This window comes from Trachemys scripta, chromosome 2, assembly GCF_013100865.1.
Source record: "Trachemys scripta elegans isolate TJP31775 chromosome 2, CAS_Tse_1.0, whole genome shotgun sequence".
NCBI lineage: Eukaryota > Metazoa > Chordata > Testudines > Emydidae > Trachemys > Trachemys scripta.
In genome coordinates this window covers 151,700,702-151,719,004 of record NC_048299.1, presented here as the reverse complement: position 1 = coordinate 151,719,004, position 18,303 = coordinate 151,700,702, and the positions used below count along the sequence as shown (strand labels likewise).

Sequence of the window (18,303 nt, the reverse complement as noted above, 5' to 3'; positions counted from 1 at the left end):
CACTTTGCCTCAGACCAAAAATGCAGCCAGCTGTAGGGTAGAACACCACTGGTGGACATCAACACTGCAAAAGCAATGTCGTATTCACTTGAAACTGAGGGGGATTTTAAAGAGGCAGAGCATAGTTACCCACATTAAAATCTGGGCATGCAGGATGCCAGGGTTAATACTCAGACTCTTGCAAAAATTACTCAGGTATCTAATGGCCACAAATAGTCTCTGCTTTCAGCACTGTGTGGGGCCCCCAGTACCCCTAGATTCAGGAGTGAATCCCCAACAGCCGGACTTTTGGGGAGAGGTGGGATGGTGGTTGTGGTGGGGAGGCTAGCTCCTGACCTGTGCACGAAGTCTCTGTGCCATGCCGGCAGGGTCTGTGGTCTGAGCTGCGAGCCGTGCCGAGCGGGCAGCGTTCTCCGGCGAGAGGAATCTCTGCGTGACACTGATGGTACTGCTGAGGCTCTGCACCTGCCGTGGGGGAAGGAGAGCGTGTGAGGGAGCCCAGGGGTGCCAGGGCAGCATCAGAAGGGTGGGAAGGCACCATCCTGCCAGAGGAGAGAGCATCACCTTGGAACCGGGCATCCGGACATGGGGCTACGCTGCCTGCACTTGCTGATCAATGCACGGATAAAAAGCCTCCAAGGAGGTAGCGTGACCTAGTGGATAGAGCACTAGGACTTAGGAGACCAGGGTTCCATTCCCAGAACTGTTGCTGGGTGGCCTTGAGCAATCACTTCCCCTCTCCGTGTCTCAGTGTCCCCAGCTGTAAAGTGGGATAATGACACAGGCCCTCTTTGTAAAGTGCTTGGAGCGCTCCTGAAGAGACATGCTAGATAAGAACTAGACATTATTATTAAGGAGGAGACTCTCAGCTTTGGCTAGGGTAAAAGATGGTAGCAGTTAATAGGGGGAACCCTACCCACACCCAGGGGCAACTGGTATGGGGAGAAGGCTAAGGTGAATCAGAGCTGGGCTCCTCCTGACCTGGTGTGGAGCCCCTGTCGGCACCAGCACTGCATCCCCCAGGAACTGGAGCAGGGTCCAGCCGCTCACACCACATTCCTCCCGCAGCCTCCTCCGCAGAGACGCATCCAGGTAGCAGCTCCTGTGGCCGTTCAGATCCAGCTGGGCCGCCCCGTCCTGCCCTTGGGCTTTGCACACCTGCCAGGGGAAAGCGTGGAGCTGACGTGAAATGAGTTTGGCAGGTCTCCTTCGACAGCTTGCATTGCAAAAATCTGCTGCCCGGCATGGGGTTCCTTTGTGGGAAGGCTCAGCAGAGAAGCCTAGGGCTGAGTGGGACACATGTAGACTAGATCCTGGGTGCAGTCCTAGGAGAAGTACTGTAAGCAGATTTATGGGCCCTCTGGGAATGGACTCCCAGAGCAGTCCCTGGGTGAGAAGGAGAAGAACCAGAACTGGATTCCTGGGCCCATCTGGAATGGACTCTGGGCACAGCCCCCTGCAAGAATCACTCACCTTCTGTAAGAACCCCTCGATGCAGTCAGCATCCTCCGCTCGGAAGATGTGCCACAGGGCTCCTGCCCAGTTCCTCGTGTTCCAGAGCCGCTCCTTAAGGACGTCATCAACTCCATCCTCTTCCACCCTCCGGAGAATCTCTGTGGCATAAAGGGAGAGGTATTTAGACTGAGGTGGTTTGCCAACAACCTGGAGCCCAATCAGTTCCTGGAGCCCTACCTTTCTGGGCACCGTGCCCGTCCAGCGGGTACGCCCCAACGTACACCAAGACGCTGATGGAATCTGTCGCCTCCACTGTCAGGTTTTTGGTCCCAATGGTCCTGTCCTCAGGGGCCACACCTGGGAATCAGGAGCAGATGTCCCATGAGAATTCAGCTCAGTTCATGCACTGGCCCACCAGCTCCATCATCTGAGCCGGGAAGAGGCTGCTTCCCAGCAGGGCCGGCTCCAGGCACCAGCCTGGCAAGCAGGTGCTTGGGGAGGCCACTCCGGAGAGGGGCGGCATGTCCAGCTATTTGGCGGCAATTCGGCGGACAGTCCCTCACTCTGGCTCAGAGCGAAGGACCTCCCACCAAATTGCCGTCGCAGATCACGATCGCGACTTTTTTTGGGGGGAGGGGAGGCTGCTTGGGGTGGCCAAAACCCTGGAGCCAGCCCTGCTTCCCAGCCTCTGCTGTTTCCAAAAAAAGGACACTGCAGCTCTTAAAGCTTTAATGAAGAGACAGCAGGCCTGTGTGCATACAGAGCCTAGACAATGGGGCCCTGATCTCAGTCGGGGTCTCTAGATACTACCATAACGTGAGTAATAAATGGTCCTGATAACATGATAATTCCTCACTAAGGAATCCAAGCAGATCTATTGACTCTATTGTTGGAGACCAGCAGAGAAACAGATCAGCCTCTTGTAAATACAGAGGCATCAAAGCAGGGCAATGAGGATAAGGCACAGGACTGACAGTCAGGACTCCTGGATTCTTTCTTCCACAGAGTCCATGTGGCCTTGGCCAACTATCTGCCTCAGTTTCCCCATCTGTCAGTGGAAGATAATGAGGCTCGCCCTGCTTTGCGAAGCACTTTGAGACATACAGGCAGTACAAGAGCTATTTAAAATGCAAGTGGAGAGCAGGACGAACCATAGGCAGCACAGATCTGGGGACTCAGCCACTGCCTGCCTTGGCTACCTGGCAGGTACGAGGCTAAGTTCATCTTTCCATCATGCCCGCAGTACTCCAGCAGTGGCAAACTGGCATAGAGGTTTTCAGCCCTGTGGGAGAGAGAAGAAGACTCCTAAATCCCAAAACTAGAGCATGTCACACTCTCACCCCGCAGCTTGTTTTGCTGCGATTCTCCCAGCCGAGGGCCAGCCCTGGGAATTCAGTCTATCATACAGGAGCATGTTCTGAGGAACAGACATTGGGAAGGAATGACAGGTGCAGAAAAGGTGACGCCTTCCCATGGCTTGCAGCCAGCCTGCAGGAAATCACATTATGTCTACACTGCAAAAAAGTTCTCAACTCAGGTTAGCCAGGGGTGTAGTCTTGATTTTTTTAAGTGCAGGTATTCCACCCCCACCAGCGTGACCCCACAGCACGATTCTGTATAAAAAGGCATCCTCCATGTGGCATGACCTTACCCGTACAGTGCGTACAAGGCCAAAAGTGCACGGACACTGTTCCTGCAGGTTTCTGCCCCACAGCCTGACTGAGGTGAGCTAGCTTGGGTTAAAATAGCAGGGAAAACACAGCAATTCAGCTAATGTTAAAGCCTATGGGCGCCTGGGGTTGAACTTGTGCTGCTAACCCAATTAGCAATGTCTTCCCTGCTATTTGAACCACAGTAGCCAACCCAAGTTAAGAACACCCCTTGCTTTGAAGTGTGGACACACTGACTGGGGCTGGGTTTTAAATAGCACAGGAAAATGTTATGGCCCACAATAACAGGCCAGATTTTCCTCTCCCAGTTAACCCATTGAAACTCCACTAACTGCAACGGGACGCATCCATATTACAGCAGTGTAACAGACAGAAGCATTGGGCTTGCGGGGCGCCAGGGAGGTTATTGACAAAAATCAGAAATAGCCCTGGTTACTCGGGGCGCCAGAGCCTGCTTGGGTGAGCTGGGGGGTCTTTGCACAGCCATGTGGCCTACCCAAATCAGCAAGGAGGTCATGGATGGCACCTAGACACTGATTTGGTCCTTTCAGTTATTAGGCCCTCCCTTCAGCTTTATCCCTTTGCAGTGCGTCAGTCGCTCACGGAAACAACCACAACACTGGCACGGGCAGAACTTGGGAATGCCCCTGACCGTACTATGGAGCTTATGAAGCTGTGAAATCAAGGCATTTATGCCATGGTTCGAATGGCCGCATACACCTGGGGAGGGGGTGGGCTGGGAGTCAGGGCTCCTGGGCTCCATTCCCAGTTTGGGAAGGGGAGTGGGGGCTAGTGGTCAGAGCAGGGGGGGCTGGGAATTTTATTCCCAACTCTCTCTGTGAGCATTCCATGCCTCAGTTTCCCTGTCTGTAACATGGGCGAGGAAGGCAGCATCAGAGGATGGTTACAAAGATTAGTCAATGTGTCTCTGTGGCTTTGAGATCCTTGGATGGAAAGAGATATGTACGGTGAATGATCAGGATTTGTTTACAGAAACGGCTTTTGTTTTGGCCTGTCCCTAATACAAACCGGTGATACGCTCAGAGGTTGTAACGGGATGCTGTTGGGCAGTCCTTGAAGGGTGAGAAGGCAGAGGCGGACTCAGCCCTAGACTGATCTCTGGGGGCCTAGTCTCAGCCCGGAAGCGGCGTCAGGGCAGCACTTGGGATTTCCCTTTCCAAATCCTTTTGCCTTCCTAGGATTGGGAGCTTGATCCTCAGTGTAAAATGAGTATGAACCCCACCCCATGAGACATGGTGAAGGGCAATAAGGCGCAGGACTCAGAGTCTGAGCTGGAGTCTCCCTCCCACGTGGGGTGCTGCCCTACAGGACCCTGTTATAGGGATCTGCAGCTGGGGCTGCCCTTCTGCAGAAAAGCTAAGTCCAAAGAGCCCCCATGTATTGTGCTGTGGTTTCCCCCCCTGGGGACCCCAGAGTGCACTCCTGTAATGGCAGGGAAGGAGGCAAGGCCATGGCATGGAGGCTGCGAGGAGACTATCGCTTACAGCCAGGCTGCCACACAAAGCCAGCAGACCGAGACTACTCCGTGTGCCCAAGTGGAAAAGCCAGGTCCTGGCAGTGGCTGCCGCTGCCCCAGCCGCTCGCCAGCTCCTCACCACCTCCTTCCAAAACAAAAACACATGGATGTGAAAAACAAGGCCTGTTTTTTCCACTCCCCATCCCACGGCAGCAGCGGGCTTCCGAGCTACTGGGAAAGTGGCAGGCAGAGGGAGCCACAACAGGTTGGCTCAGCCCCGCACTCACACAAGGGGTGGGTTCAGCCCTGGGAGCTAAAGCCACTCTAAGCTAAGTCTCCTTCCCCGGTTGGCTCCGGGGCTGCCCATGCAGGGAGGTATCCCAGGGGATCTGGAAAAGCCAGGCCTGGGTGCTCACCTGGGGAGTAGAAGGTGCTACCCATGTAGTGGCTGCTGATCATGGCAGGTTCACCTAGAGATGCACTTCCATAGTGATCAACCATGTGCAGTGGAGGCCTGGTTCCATGTACCTCCATGCTAATGGTTAGTGGCCTGCACACAGGCCTGGGGTCCAGTCCCAACTCCGACACTGAGGTGAACCTGGAAGGGTCCTAGCCCTACCAAGCGGGGAGGAGATGATTTGAGGGAGTGGATGTAGAGGCAAGGATGGGTGCAGGTGAGTGGGGAGACAGGTGGATAAGGGTGGGGGGGGGGAGCCGGGGGCAGGCGAGTGGGTAGCTTTTTATCTGCCCCCAGTATCCATGTACCTGCACATTGGCATGTCCCCAAAGCCGCTCTCTAGCTTGAGCAGGTTCCCCTCGCTGTTCTCTGTCTCCAGGCATTCTGTAAGGAAGGGAAGAGCAGAGTCTTACAGACAACTGGGTCTCCCGCTTATGCGAGCTGCGGGGAGCAGGGTGTCTTGCCTGGCAGAGCCCCTGAGCACCCCAAGCCTGCTTTGCTCCCTCAGCATTACTCCCGCTGTAACTCAAAGCATCAGACCTTCCTCAGCAGCAGAACGGTGCAAGTGTCAAGTGAATTCCCCCTCCACATGTAGCTAGAGCCCAGTGCCCATGCTCACTGTTAGAGAAGTGGATGCTAGGTCCCTGCAGTTGCCCATGCTATGCCCAAGCCCTGTGTTTTGGCTGGGTCTGTCCTGTCCGCACTAGGGGGAAGGGATAATAAGTATTCCTGGTTCCCTTGTGCCTTTTTAAACTCAAACTGACTTTATTGCAGCAGAAAGGAGCCAGATCTCTCCCCCAATGCCCTAGAGACTGGTAGCTTCTGTGCCCAGTCAGTCCTTGGCCTCTCTGCTGTGGCTGCCACGGAGGGGACCAGCTAGTGCTGGGTTTGTGATGTGGGCATCTGTCTACTAGGCACTGTACTGAGACCCAGCACCCTCCTTTCTCACAAATCCCTGCCCCACTGTGGGTGCCCAACGGAGCCAGCCCCTCCTCCATGCTAACCCTCTGGCAAGCTCTCAGCCACTTACTGGCACTGGAGGCAAAGCCATCCCAGAAGTCCTTGCTGCTGACCCTTGTCCAGCCCGTCTGGCTTCGCAGGTTCACTGCCTGCACCTCCTGCCCCCGCTGTTCGTGGCAGAACGACTCGGGCTCCCACAGGTTTCTCTTCAGTGTCTTCTGCAGCCCTGAAACCAAGACAGGCTGCGGGGGGGGCAGCACAGGGGAGGCGGAGGTTACCGGGCTGGAGCATGCCTAGAGAGTGTGCAGGAGACGTCATCCCTGGGAGAAGGGCATTGGGGGCTATAACCCTGGGGGGTGCAGAGGGGCAGACAAGGCTGCTCCCAGCCCTTCAACAGGGGACCCACAGACAGCAACCCCAGTGGGGCAGTAGAACCATCCCTTTCCCCATGCTGCAGCCCTGGGACAAGCCCTCCTCTCTGTGTGGCACTGAGCTGAGGGAACAGCCTAGACAACCCCCGGGACAGCACATCACTAAGGACTGCAGGATCCTGGTGCGGCACTGGGATGGGGTGGGACTGAGGAGACAGCCCAGAGAGATCCTGGCTTTACCGTCCCTACCTGGCCCTGCCTCCAGTGCTCCTGGAAGAGTTTGTAGTTGCAGGAGTGGTTTGGATCGTGAAGCCACAGGAGTCCCCCCGGGGCCAGGATGCAGTGGGAGACCTGTGGCTCGGGGGGGCTGGGGCTCCGCCGCTCACATTCTGAGTGCTTCTCCTGGATCTTCCTCTCCACCACCTGGGCGATGATGCTGTCCAGGATGTTGGTGATCCGGTTGTCCTGGAAGGGCAAAGGACCAAGGCTGAAATCCCAGTGTCTCCACAGCGTCCTTACCACCCTCTCCCCTTCCCAGGCCCCCTCTTCTCGGGGACCTGACTGATAATCCCTCCAAGTGAATGAGCACAGCCCCGTCGGAGCCAATCTCCCCACGAGATCCAACCTCAGGGACCCGGGAGACAGGCCTGGGGCACGTAGGTCGGATCTGGGATCAGATCGGATCGGAATCTAACCCCTCTCCCCGTACTGGGGGGTCTGAGTTGCAGAGCTCAGATCCAGGCCTTGGAAGTGGGAGGCCCAGCCCGTGTCTGAGCGGAGTCCCCCAGCGGCAGAACCTGCAAAAGAACCCACAGGGCCCCGGCAGCGGCCTGTACTCACGCTGGGCAAGGCCGGGGAGACGGGCGCGAAGGCCATGCGGATGCCATTCTGCCCCAGGCACAGCCTGACGGCCGTAGAGGTCAGGAGCTCGCAGAGGGTGGATGTCTGCACTGCGCCCTTGGGGCCCTGCTCGCTCGGCGGGTGGACGGAGTCTGGGTTTTCTGGGGGGTAGGGGGGGGGGAGAAAGGGGAAGGGTTGGAGAGATGTCATTGATGTCCTTCCCCCAGGGGACTCTGAGCTGGGTGTCCCACAGGGGAAAACGAGTCCACAGGTAGCCACAGGAGACCCTGCTCCCCCAGGGACAGAGCAGATACCATTAGGAGCCATGCAAGCTTCTCTCTCTCAGCTCTGTAGTCTGCCCTACAACCCCCTGGGCTCCCTATTGCACCTCAGTCCTGCCCTGCAGCTCCCCCACCCCCGCACAACTACCCAAGCCCTGGGTCTTTCCCGGCTCTGTCCCAGGCTACTCTGCTTTCCCACATACATTGGGGAATCGCACCTCTCCTGTGGTGTCTTCTATTCCCACAGAGGTGGTACAGCACATGCACCCAGCCCTCCTCACCCACCCCCTCTGCCTCCCAGGGGCTGCAGAGGAGGAGGGCTGGTTTGTTCCCTGCTGCATCAGTTTGGAGGCATGCACAGAGAGCGTCCGATCCTTCTGTGCACACAGCAGAGACAGAGGCGGCGAGACCTACCTTCCTTGATTACCCTCGAGCCATCTGTCTCTCCGTTGCTGGCAGGTTGTAGCAAAGGTGTCATGTTCCCCATCTCCTCCTTCTGAAACATCCAAAGGGAGGGGTCCATGAGGGTGCCCCAGGTAGGAGCATCTCCCAGCCCTGCTCCCCAAGATTCCCTCCTGGCGGGGCTCCCTAACTATTCCTCCAGACATCAAGCTGAGACTAAAGGCACTGACACCCCATGCTATCGTGGGATACCCCATCTATTAGAGCCAAGAGCAGCCCCGCCAGCGGGGTACCTGGCCAGGAGTGAGATTCAGGCCCCCAGCACTGCTGCTCCCCCATGGCACTGCCCTGTGCATGCCCAGCGCTTGGAGTTACTATGACTACACCTCTGTTGCTGCCAGTGTTTGCTCTGCAACCTGAGCTCTCCATCGCCCCATCTGAATGCCAAGCCGGGTGTCTCCTACTCATACACACTGTTCCTTTTACATCCCCCCCACCCCATGTTCTCCCTGCCCCCTCCCATCCTGTCCCAACAGACCCCACTCGGGCTTGCCCCCCAATCCTACCTGCCCACCCCCCGTGTTGTCAGTGAGGCTCTTGCTCAGGATGCTCAGTCTGCAGGGGCAGCGCGACTCGATGTCAAACTTCACCTGCACTTCGTGCATCAGCTTCCAGAGCTCAGCCAGGACTAGGAGAAGGACAGAGACGGGTTAGAGGAGGCGGCAGGTCTGAGAGGCGACAGCCCTGCTGAGCAATAGAGCTCTGCACAGCTCTGTCCCAGCGCTCAAAGCACTGCAGGAGCTCAGCAGGGAGGAACTGGGGTCAGGGAGGGAGCGGGAGCCCAGTCTGCAGAGGAGATCATTGTGACTGCAGCCCCCGCCTCTCCCAGCAGGAGGCACTGCAGGGAGCAGGGTAGGAATGCTGGCTGCGGAGACGCTCCCAGAGGGAAGCGCTGCAGGGAACAGCTAAAGGAGCATTGGATAGATGCTTCCGTTTCGATGCCAGGTGCTTAGTAGGGTTCGTTTCCCCCCAAGCATAAAGCACGGGAGTGGGGAGCCCTGCACAGCCCATTTGCCGTGATCGTACACCAGCTTTTCCTGCTGTTCGCCCGACTGCTTGGGGAAGCGCCAGGGGGTAGCTCACCGTGGGTGGGAATGAACTGCGCGGGGATGAGGGACAGAACATCATGGCCCTGCCCTTGGACACACTTGGCCGACTGCACAGACTCCTCTGTCCGGGCTAGAGAGAGAGAGAGAGAGAGAGAGAGAGAGAAAATGTGGGCACCAGTCACTGCTGAGAGCTGGCAAACTCACAGGGACCAGAGCTGCTACCTCCACCCACCCTCAAAAACTCTTCAAACTGGGAATTTTGAGATGGCTCCAAAGTCAGACACTAGATGCAGGGGGAGGCTGAAATCCCGTTGCAAATTGTACCGCTTGAGCCCTCTACCAATGTCAATAGAGACGAAACAGCAGCACCAAGGATTCCGTCCATCCCTTCCCAACCCCCCCTTAGCCCAGGGACTTGCCTGGGCAGGGGTATTGGTGTAATTACACTAGTGCAAAGCCCCAGCACAGACACACTGCACCAGTGCAAACTGAGGCTTGCGCTCTCTCGTGCAACACTGGTGCAATCATGCACTAACTTAGCTACAGAACCATGCTAGTGTCATGGAGGAAACAGGCTTAAGCTGCAAGTTTGGCTCTGGATTCTGCACACCCCAAGTTGGGGGCAGCAGCACCTCCAGGCACCAGTGCTCCAAGCGCGTGCCTGGGGTGGCAAGCCACGGGGGGCGCCCTGCCGGTTCCTGCGAGGGCGGCAGTCAGGCTGCCTTTGGTGGCGTGCCTGCGGGAGGTCCGCCGGTCCCATGGATTCGGTGGCAATTCGGCGGCGGGTATGCCGAAGCCATGGGTCCGGCAGACCTCCTGCAGGCATGCCGCCGAATCCGCAGGACCAGGGACCTCCCGCAGGCATGCCACCGAAGGCCGCCTGACTGCCATGCTTGGGGTGGCAAAAAAGCTAGAGCCGACCCTGGTTTGGGAGCTGCATGTTCAGATCTGGAGCTTTGGCTCAACGGAGGGGCCGTTTACAAAATTCAGGTTGGGGGCCAGATACCCTCCCCCCCTCCAGCAATCAGGGCTGTTTGGACTGAGGGCATCTCTGGTTCCATTGTAAGCTATTGTACAATGCTGTACATGCTCTCAGCTGACCTCCTGGACAGTTATAACTGCCCCAGGCCCGCCCCCCACCACACTCCTGAAGTGCTTGGGGAACCCTGTGCACTACCTGGGCTGGCTCGCTCTCTCTTGGTCCGGTAGCACTCCGAGCACAGCTGGAACCCACAGCTGGAGCAGTTCCAGTGAGCGTTGAAGAGGCCATGCTGGCAGGCATCGCAGGCCTGCAGGGCGCCTTTCCCTCGCCGCCAGGCGGTCACCCCTGCAAGCAAACAAATGCCTTCAGCGGCTGGCCCTTCTGCTCCGGGACAAAGGCCCTTATCTCGCATGGGACTCAGGCACTATGGACTCCAAATATTTGAGGTGTAAAGTCTGGGGCACAGGGGCGCCTCTGTTTCCTGCCAAAGGCCCTTCTGTTTGGATTGGAAAGCAGCACAGTTGCTCTCATTCACCACCACCGTGCTGCTGGGAACAAATTATGGGGGTCTCCTCCCTCCCCTCTCCTTCCTCCCCGGCTTTACGGCTCCAACCATGTCACCGCTTTGCCTCCCCTTCATCACAAAGCTGCTGCCCGCATGGAAGAGCGTATCCTGGATACAACTCTGCCAAGGCCTTCGTGACCCCACTGCACTAGGGCTGGCCAGGGAGTTCAGTCTAACCCCAAGCCTGAGCTACGCTCCCCCCTCTTCCCACACAGCTCCCCCAGGGTCCCCGAAACTGCCCTACAGCATTCCTGGCTTTCCCCATGCGGCCCCACCCTGACCCTGGCATGGCACAGCACTCTCCCCTGGGTGAGCAGGGAATCTGCTTTCCACGTGGCATGATCACACCCTGCTCTCCACGGCTCTGCAGCACAGAAGCAGCACCTCTGCTCTATACCAGAGTGGAGTGGAGTCTCCATGGTCATGCAGTCCTGGGCTCCCACACACAGGGCCCCAAGGTTCCTCTCCACCTTCTGCATAGTGGGCTGGGTCCGTTCTGTGTTCTCCCCTTGACTGCAGAGCACCGACCCTCTGGATTCGGGACTGGGGGCGGGGGTTGTTGCTGGGTGCATGTGGATAGCTCGGGTGAGGCCTGCAACACTGCCGCCAAGCCAATGAAGGGGAAAACCACCTCAAGCCTCTGGGCCAGATTCTGCTCTCGCAGACAGTGGTGTAAATCCAGAGACGCCCCAGTGGCTCCAATGCAGAATCTGATTGGATGTGCTGGAGACGGCCGGCAGAGGGGACAGGGCAGAGCAGCACTTCACTGTGGCTCCCTTCTGCAGACGCAAACCAACCCAGGAACCTGAGCCACGTGGGCTGTGAGTGACCACGGCGTGAGACCCAGGGCAGAGAAACCCCCTTGTCAGCACAACCCTTTGGGAAATGGACTGAGCAGAGAAACCTCCCGCTCCATTGGACTCACTGGGCCCCACTGGGAACTGCACTGCCACTTGCGGGGTCACTGGGCACGTCTGCATGGCTATCAGGAGGTGTGACTGCAGCCTGTGTAATGCACTGGAGCTGGCTTTGATCTAGCTACCGGTAGATCCAAGCTGGCCCAAGGAGCGATAGCAGTGAAGTTGTGGCTGCTCGGGTGGGTCTGCAGACTACTGCTGTGTGCCCAGGACCCCGGGGTGCAGACTCAAGGAGCCACGGCCCATGCTGCTGCAGTTTCTCTGCTCGTTTTCAGACTAGCGAGATTAAAGCCGGCTGAGTCACATCTACATATGCTGTAATCGCACCTCCCAGCTGCAGTGCAGACACACAGTCTCATAGACTCATAGACTCATAGACTTTAAGGTCAGAAGGGACCATTATGACATCTAGTCTGACCTCCCGCATGATGCAGGCCACAAAGCCGTCCCAACCCCTTTCCCTTGACTCTGCTGTTGAAGTCCCCAAATCCTGTGGTTTAGAGACCTGCGAGCTAGCCTGACCAGCCTCTCCTTTCTCTGGCCCCCAGCTTCACACCAGGGAGAGTTAAGCATTCACACAGAGCTTCTCCTGACTCTCACCGGGGCCAGTGACAGAAGGATCAATCCCAGCGGGTGCAAAATGCAACAAGAATCACTATTCCCAGCTCAGATTTCACGTCCTCTTTGCCTGGGGGTAAGCGGTGACCCGAGGCACCAGGCAGGGGAGCATCTAGCCTCCGTGGAATTCAAACCCACACGCTGCAGTAGGTGAACATCTCCATGACCCAAAATGGTCCCCAGCACCGTTGTTTCTGACTTACTTTCATTTTCCCCTTGTGCCCACAGCCAGGCCTCTCTGTCTCTCCTGATGGCCTCACAGAACTGGTCCCCCAGGACGGAGAGGAGATACTTGGCTAGGCTGAGGCTGGTGCTGATGTCCTGGGCCCTTCTCTCTCTGCTGGAGATCCTCAGGCATAAGCTCTCACTCTCGGCTTCGTCCAGTGTGGAGAACCCATCCACGCTCAGCTCCCCGCTGTCACAGAACGCCAGCCTAAAAGCAGCACAGAGAGGACTCAGCTATGGTCACAGCAAGGAGAAAACTACGAAGTCAGAGGTCCAGAAGCTGCCAGGCAGCAGGGCCTTAGCGTTCCAGGGCAGGTTTCCTGAAGGGATAAGGCTCCAGAGCCCCTAATCTCAACCCAAACTTCCCAGATTAGAAAGCCAGAAGGGACCACTGTGATCATCTAGTCTGAGCTGCAGAACACAGGCCCGAGAACGTCCCTGAATTAACTCCTCACTGAACCAGAGCAGATCTATTAGGAAAACATCCAGTCTCAATTCTAAAATTACCAGCGATGGAGAATCCGCCAGAGCTCTCGGTAACTTGTTCCAATGGCTAATTACCCTCACTATTAAAAATGTGAACCTTATCTCTAGTCTAAATTTGTCTTGCTTCAGTTCCCAGGCATAGGCTCCGGTTATACCTTTATCTGAGTGACTGAAGGGCCCACTCTTACCAAATATTTGTTCCCCAGGCAAGTACTTATAAACTATGATCAAGTCATCCCTTAACCATCTCTTTGCTAAGCTAAACTGATTGGGCTCCTGGCATCTATCACAATACGGTGTTTCCCAAACCTTTCATTCAGTGGTGCCACCGAAACCTAAGCACAACCTTGTGTGGGCCAAACAGATTCTACATATTTTGATAAGATTTAAAGTCACCTGTATTGATTTATATTTTAAGTTCAGCTTGTTTGCTAGGTATTTAGATAGAAAACCTATGTCCAGTATTGTCTATTTACATACTTGCGTAAACTAAACTGTTGTAAACATGATGACAAAACGCTAATTACTCGGCCTTATGCAATGCTCTGGTGGGCCCCGTACAGCCCACACGCTGTAGGTTGGGCACCCCTGCTAATTCCCATGGCTCTTTTCTGAATCCTCTCCAATTTATTAACATTCTTCTTGAATTGTGGGCACCAGAACAGGACACAGTGTTCCAGCAGCAGTCACTCAAATATCAAATATAGTCTGATCAAATAACCTCCTTTCACCTATTGGACATTCTCCCGGTTATACGTCCCAAGGATTGCATTAGTCCTTTTGGCCACAGGGTCACACTGAGAGCTCACGTTCAGCTGTTATCCACCATGACTCCCACGGCTTTTTCAGAGTCACCGCTTCCCACAAACAGTCCCCCAACAGAACTGGCATCTGATTACAGCATTGGGGTGAACACACTGACTAACAAACAGCACCACCCAACCTTTAATACCCTCACTGGCAAAGGACCCTCTTCAGACAGCACAGCAGCCCTTACTGTATCAACTGCACCCCTCCTGGTTTTGGCTGGAGGGCTCCCATCCAAATACCAGTTAAGCTCAGCCCCATTAGGCTGTGAGATCTCCTGTGCTGGCAGGTGCATAAGGCTATACAGAAGGGAAGGTTGTTGCCGTCTGTGAGATACAAGGGGGTACTGCCCGCCTTTCCCTGCCTTCTGCGGTGGTTTGACGGTGTCTGTGATTGCGGTCTGCACATGCAGCATGTCCAGCACAACATTTTGTTACTTGTCATTGAATTTTATGTCAGTTTCTCAAAAGCAGAGCCAGGCCAGCCTGCAGGGACAGGAGGTGACGGATGGGAATGCAGCAGCATGGAATGGAAGTGTAGAGGAGTTGGGATGGGATGGGATGGGCATTATTTGTGTTACCATGGTACTTAGGAGCCCCAGGCATGGACCTGGACCCCATGGTGTGAGGTGCTATGCAAACACAGAACAAAAAGCCGTACCTGTCCCAAAGACTTTGCAATCTAAAGGCAGGATGGTGCCCTACATCAGATCCTCCGGGGCCTTTCACATTCTCGTTTTAAATGTCCAAGCAACGCGACTCCCACCCCGTCCCTGGAGAGCAGACTCCATTGCTCAGCTGATCTCACTGTTCGGAAGCTCTTCCTGATATCCCAACCTAGCATCTCCTTTTGTAATTTAAGACTTGCTTCTGCCCTCTGCTTCCTGGGGGCTGCAGGAACGAGCCAACGCCCCGCGGGGGAGAGCCGCTGCCAATAGCGGCCCATGCTCCCCCAAATCACAGCACAGGCTCCCCCCCAGACTCATTATCTTGCAGGCCCCAGGGGTGCCACTTCTCAGTGCAACAGGAGAACTGAAGAGGACAGCCGCACGTGTGCTCACCTTCGGAAATGCAGGAGCCTACAGAAGGTCTCCATGGGTTCTTCCTCCTGCTCCCGGGGCACGGCTCCCGTCCCGTCCTTGGAGGCACAAGCACAACACCTCTCAATGCAGTCAGGGAGGGCCATACATGGAACGCTCTGTAGGTATCGCATCTCCTTCTGCTCTCCGGCGTCCTCTCCGTTGCAACTCAGGAGCCCTGGGGAAATAACACGGGATTGAGCACCTGCTACGAAGACACCGGCCGAGATTCCTCGCGAAGGTCCTTGCACACCTTGTCTGGGGGGATGCACCAGAAAGACAGCCTAGCAGACTAGTGCAGTGTCACCACGTGAACTTATGGAACCCTAGAAGGCAGCAGAAGGTCTGATCACATCTGAGTCATTCCCCAGCAACACCCGAGCCTAATTCTGCCCATCTCCTACCAGACCCTCTCCTGCTCTTCAGCCAAGCTCCCCTCATTCCCTGCCACTGAGGAGAGTGGGTAAATCAGGAAAGATGACAAGGCAAACTGAACAGGTCTCACAAGAGATGAGCTTGGCCCCAGCAAGGCTGAGATCCCCTGGAGGTGTCAGAGAGACACAGAGAGAGGTGTGGCGGCACAGAGGGTGGAAGGTGGGGTGGAGAGGTAGGTCACTCAAGGCGATGGATGAAGCCAGGGGAACAAACAAGATCCTGTGGCCTCTGACGCTAGCTCCCTCCCCCGCCTCCTCTTGGCTTCTGCAGCTCTGTCCTCTTCCATATCCTTGAGGCATCTCACTGGCTCCCATACATTGAGTGTCAGATTCAAACTGGTTATCTTTCCTGGCCCTCCTTCATTCATATCTCCTGCCATCTCTGACTTGGTCTCCTTTCACATTTGCTTCCCTGCCCTCTCGGCCTTCACCAATGAGCCAGCCTTAATGCCCCTTCTCTGTCCTCTTCACACAGGCATCTTCGTCCCTTCTTTTATGCTGCCTCTTAAGCAGGGTTCTCAATTGACTGTGAGTTTTCCAATATTTGGTTCCCCCCGCCCCCAACTCCAGAAGTCAAGTGATTACAGGAGAATCTCAGCTTGCATTTAAAACAAAAACACACAATAACTTTCTAGCCCTTGTGGTGGGCGAGAAAAGCTTGAGAACGTGACCTGAGCATGACCCTAAAGGCTCCAGAACCAGAAAGCAAAGAATAAGCAGCCCAAAATAATTATCTGTAAATCATCTCATGATTTTGGGGGGCCCTGTTCATGATTGCTGAATGCTTGGAGTTGGCGACATGCTGGGAGTTGCACTTGGAATACTGTCCACGACCCGCCCACACCAGTCCCCTGGCCATATTTAAGTCCCTCCAAGAACCACTAGGCTGTGTCCATCCCTTAGAGAGTAACTACATGATTACTCTTATTTAATATCTGCATTGCCAGTCACGATCGGGCTCCCATGTACTGGGTGCTACACAAACACCCAGAAAAACATAGCCCCTGCCCCGAAGAACTTGTGATTATTGTCCCCCACGCCCTCCCTCACAGCCTTTTAATGGCATGCTCGTATTGCACCACGTTAATTTGCCTTGTATGATCTATGGGGCAGGGACCCCATCTGAATGGGTTTGGAATGCCGTCTCCCATGGAGAGAGGGAGGAGAAGAGAGGGCCAAGGAGGGAGCCATGAGACTCTGACAGCAGGAAACACTAGAAAAGAGTTCCCCAGTCCTGCACTCTCCCAGCCCAGCCGTTTTCTAAAACATTTGAGCTGCTGTGGAAAGGAAGGAGACCTGGGGAGACATCTTAGTCCCCACCACCAGGCACTACGAGCAAGGATTTAGGGACAAAGTCCCATCTCTTTCTCTCCTGGCTCCCTCCATAACCGAAGAGCAAAGTCAAAGCAATTGCAAATCATGGGCTTTGCTCGTCTGACTGTCTTTCTGTGCCTGAGCGCACACGCATCTGTATTTACATGTATGCACGCATATTTTTCATGCATGTGTATCTTGCTGGGGTGTGTCATTGCATTCTTGTGTACCTACATATGTGTGTGTGTTTGCATGTCTGCGTTTGCACACGTGTTTCTCAGGGACCAAAGAATGGGAATTGAATTATATCCTTCATCCATCTGCCCACACTGTCACCGTCGAATCTGAATGTCTCCGGCCCAGTGAAAGTTACCCCAGAACATAACTAGCCTATGCCAAAGCTCTGTGCTGGAGTCACGCTCTGCCTCGCGGACCAGGCCAGCTAGCAAAGGCTGTTCAAGCTGCCGCTCTGCAGGGGTGTCTTATGCAAGGATGGGGCAGCTGCAGAGCAAGAATTAGCCCCACGCCACCACGACTGTGGCCTAGCATCCCCGTTTCTCTGCTCGGCTACACAGGTTCCACCCTTCTTACCTCCATCTCCTGCATCTGCTTTCCTTCCCATTGCTGGGAGCACCTTCCTCTGCTCTGGGGCCTCACAATCCTTCCTCGTGGGATTTAGCGCCTTGTTCTCGGCTACCTTTGAGCTCCGCTTTGCCGAATAGCTACCCCTGCCGACGCATGGGCTCCAGAGATCCTCCCCAGAGACATGGCTGTGAGGCCGCTTAGCTGTCCGTTTGCCAGATTGGTCTGCTTCTTCAGCGCTCTCCTGGCCTTCCCTCTTTAAAGCTTTGAGCCTCAGAGGCAAACCCTCTTTGATCTGACCAGGAGCCCCTTTGTCCCCGAGGCAGCTAGCGGTGCATCTGAACTGTTCCGAGTGCCTGGTCAGCCAGGTCTTCTTCAGCTTGGTGTGGTGATTGCTGGGAGGGCAGGGCAGCAGGGCGGAATCCTTGCCCCGTTGGATGCCATGTCCTCCCAAGGCTCCATCTATTTCTCGGTATGGCCCGGGCATCTCATTTCTGGTGCCAAAGGAGTTGACAGCCTCGCAGCCTGCCCCCTGGCACCTCTTGCAGCATCTCGGGGGGCAGTCCCAAGGGGAGCATTTGCAGGGGAGAGCATGAGCTGGAAGCACCTCCATCCCAGATGGGAGCTCTACTTTGGAAAGGGCAGGGGGCTGGGCTCTGTCCGTGAGTGGAGATCCAGAGGATTCCTGCAGCACCGCAGGGGAGCCAGGCTTCAGACTTTGGTACATGAGGCTTTCGTCTTTGGACTCGGAGGGCCTGGCCGGTGCTTTGCTGAGAGGATAATCCAGAACCAGGGGCTGGCTGGACCACAAGCTCTCTGCCACCTTGTGCTTTAGGTAGAACAGTGGCTGACCCATTTGGCCATGGTTGTTAGGAAGGGTTTGGTCACTGGGAGGGGCCAGTGCCATGCACCCTCTCTGCTCAGCTCCCTTCCACGTGGGCTCCACGTAGGTCACCTCCATCTCGCTCTCTGCATCTCGCTTCACCTTCCCCACCTTGTACTGGCTGAGCAGCTGAGGCTGCGCCCGGTCGGGCACAGGGGCCGGGTCCTTTCCTGTGTGGGGAAAGCCAGGATCCTTCTTCTGGTAAAACTCCTAGAGGGGAAACAGCAAAGCGCTGAGTGGAGTCAGTGGGGAGGGGGGAATTTTATGGGGAGAAGAGTGAGAGGAGCAAGTGTGTTTGGGGGAACAAGCGCAGGCCCAGCGGGCACACCTGCCATACGAATTAACACCTGGGCTCGTGCTTAGAGCACTGGGCCGGGAATCAGGATATGC

The 18,303-nt window shown here is 55.8% G+C and overlaps 1 protein-coding gene across 11 annotated transcripts in view; it reads right to left on the bottom strand.

Annotated features, from left to right (window-relative positions):
• Positions 1-18,303, bottom strand: part of HR (HR lysine demethylase and nuclear receptor corepressor) — a 56,373-nt gene that overhangs the window by 5,432 nt on the left and 32,638 nt on the right. For 8 of the 11 annotated variants that reach the window (XM_034761905.1, XM_034761916.1, XM_034761908.1 and 5 more), the window contains 16 exons: positions 17,040-18,123; positions 14,683-14,878; positions 12,308-12,537; positions 10,200-10,349; positions 9,057-9,152; positions 8,480-8,601; positions 7,926-8,007; positions 7,231-7,391; positions 6,640-6,855; positions 6,090-6,312; positions 5,368-5,443; positions 2,607-2,737; positions 1,693-1,812; positions 1,474-1,613; positions 982-1,158; positions 337-465 (listed from right to left, as the gene is read on the bottom strand). In XM_034761905.1, the coding sequence (XP_034617796.1) occupies positions 337-465; positions 982-1,158; positions 1,474-1,613; positions 1,693-1,812; positions 2,607-2,737; positions 5,368-5,443; positions 6,090-6,312; positions 6,640-6,855; positions 7,231-7,391; positions 7,926-8,007; positions 8,480-8,601; positions 9,057-9,152; positions 10,200-10,349; positions 12,308-12,537; positions 14,683-14,878; positions 17,040-18,123 (3,333 nt within the window). The remainder of the gene's footprint in view (positions 1-336; positions 466-981; positions 1,159-1,473; positions 1,614-1,692; positions 1,813-2,606; positions 2,738-5,367; positions 5,444-6,089; positions 6,313-6,639; positions 6,856-7,230; positions 7,392-7,925; positions 8,008-8,479; positions 8,602-9,056; positions 9,153-10,199; positions 10,350-12,307; positions 12,538-14,682; positions 14,879-17,039; positions 18,124-18,303) is intronic. The other 3 variants (XM_034761910.1, XM_034761912.1, XM_034761911.1) reach the window with 2 other exon arrangements.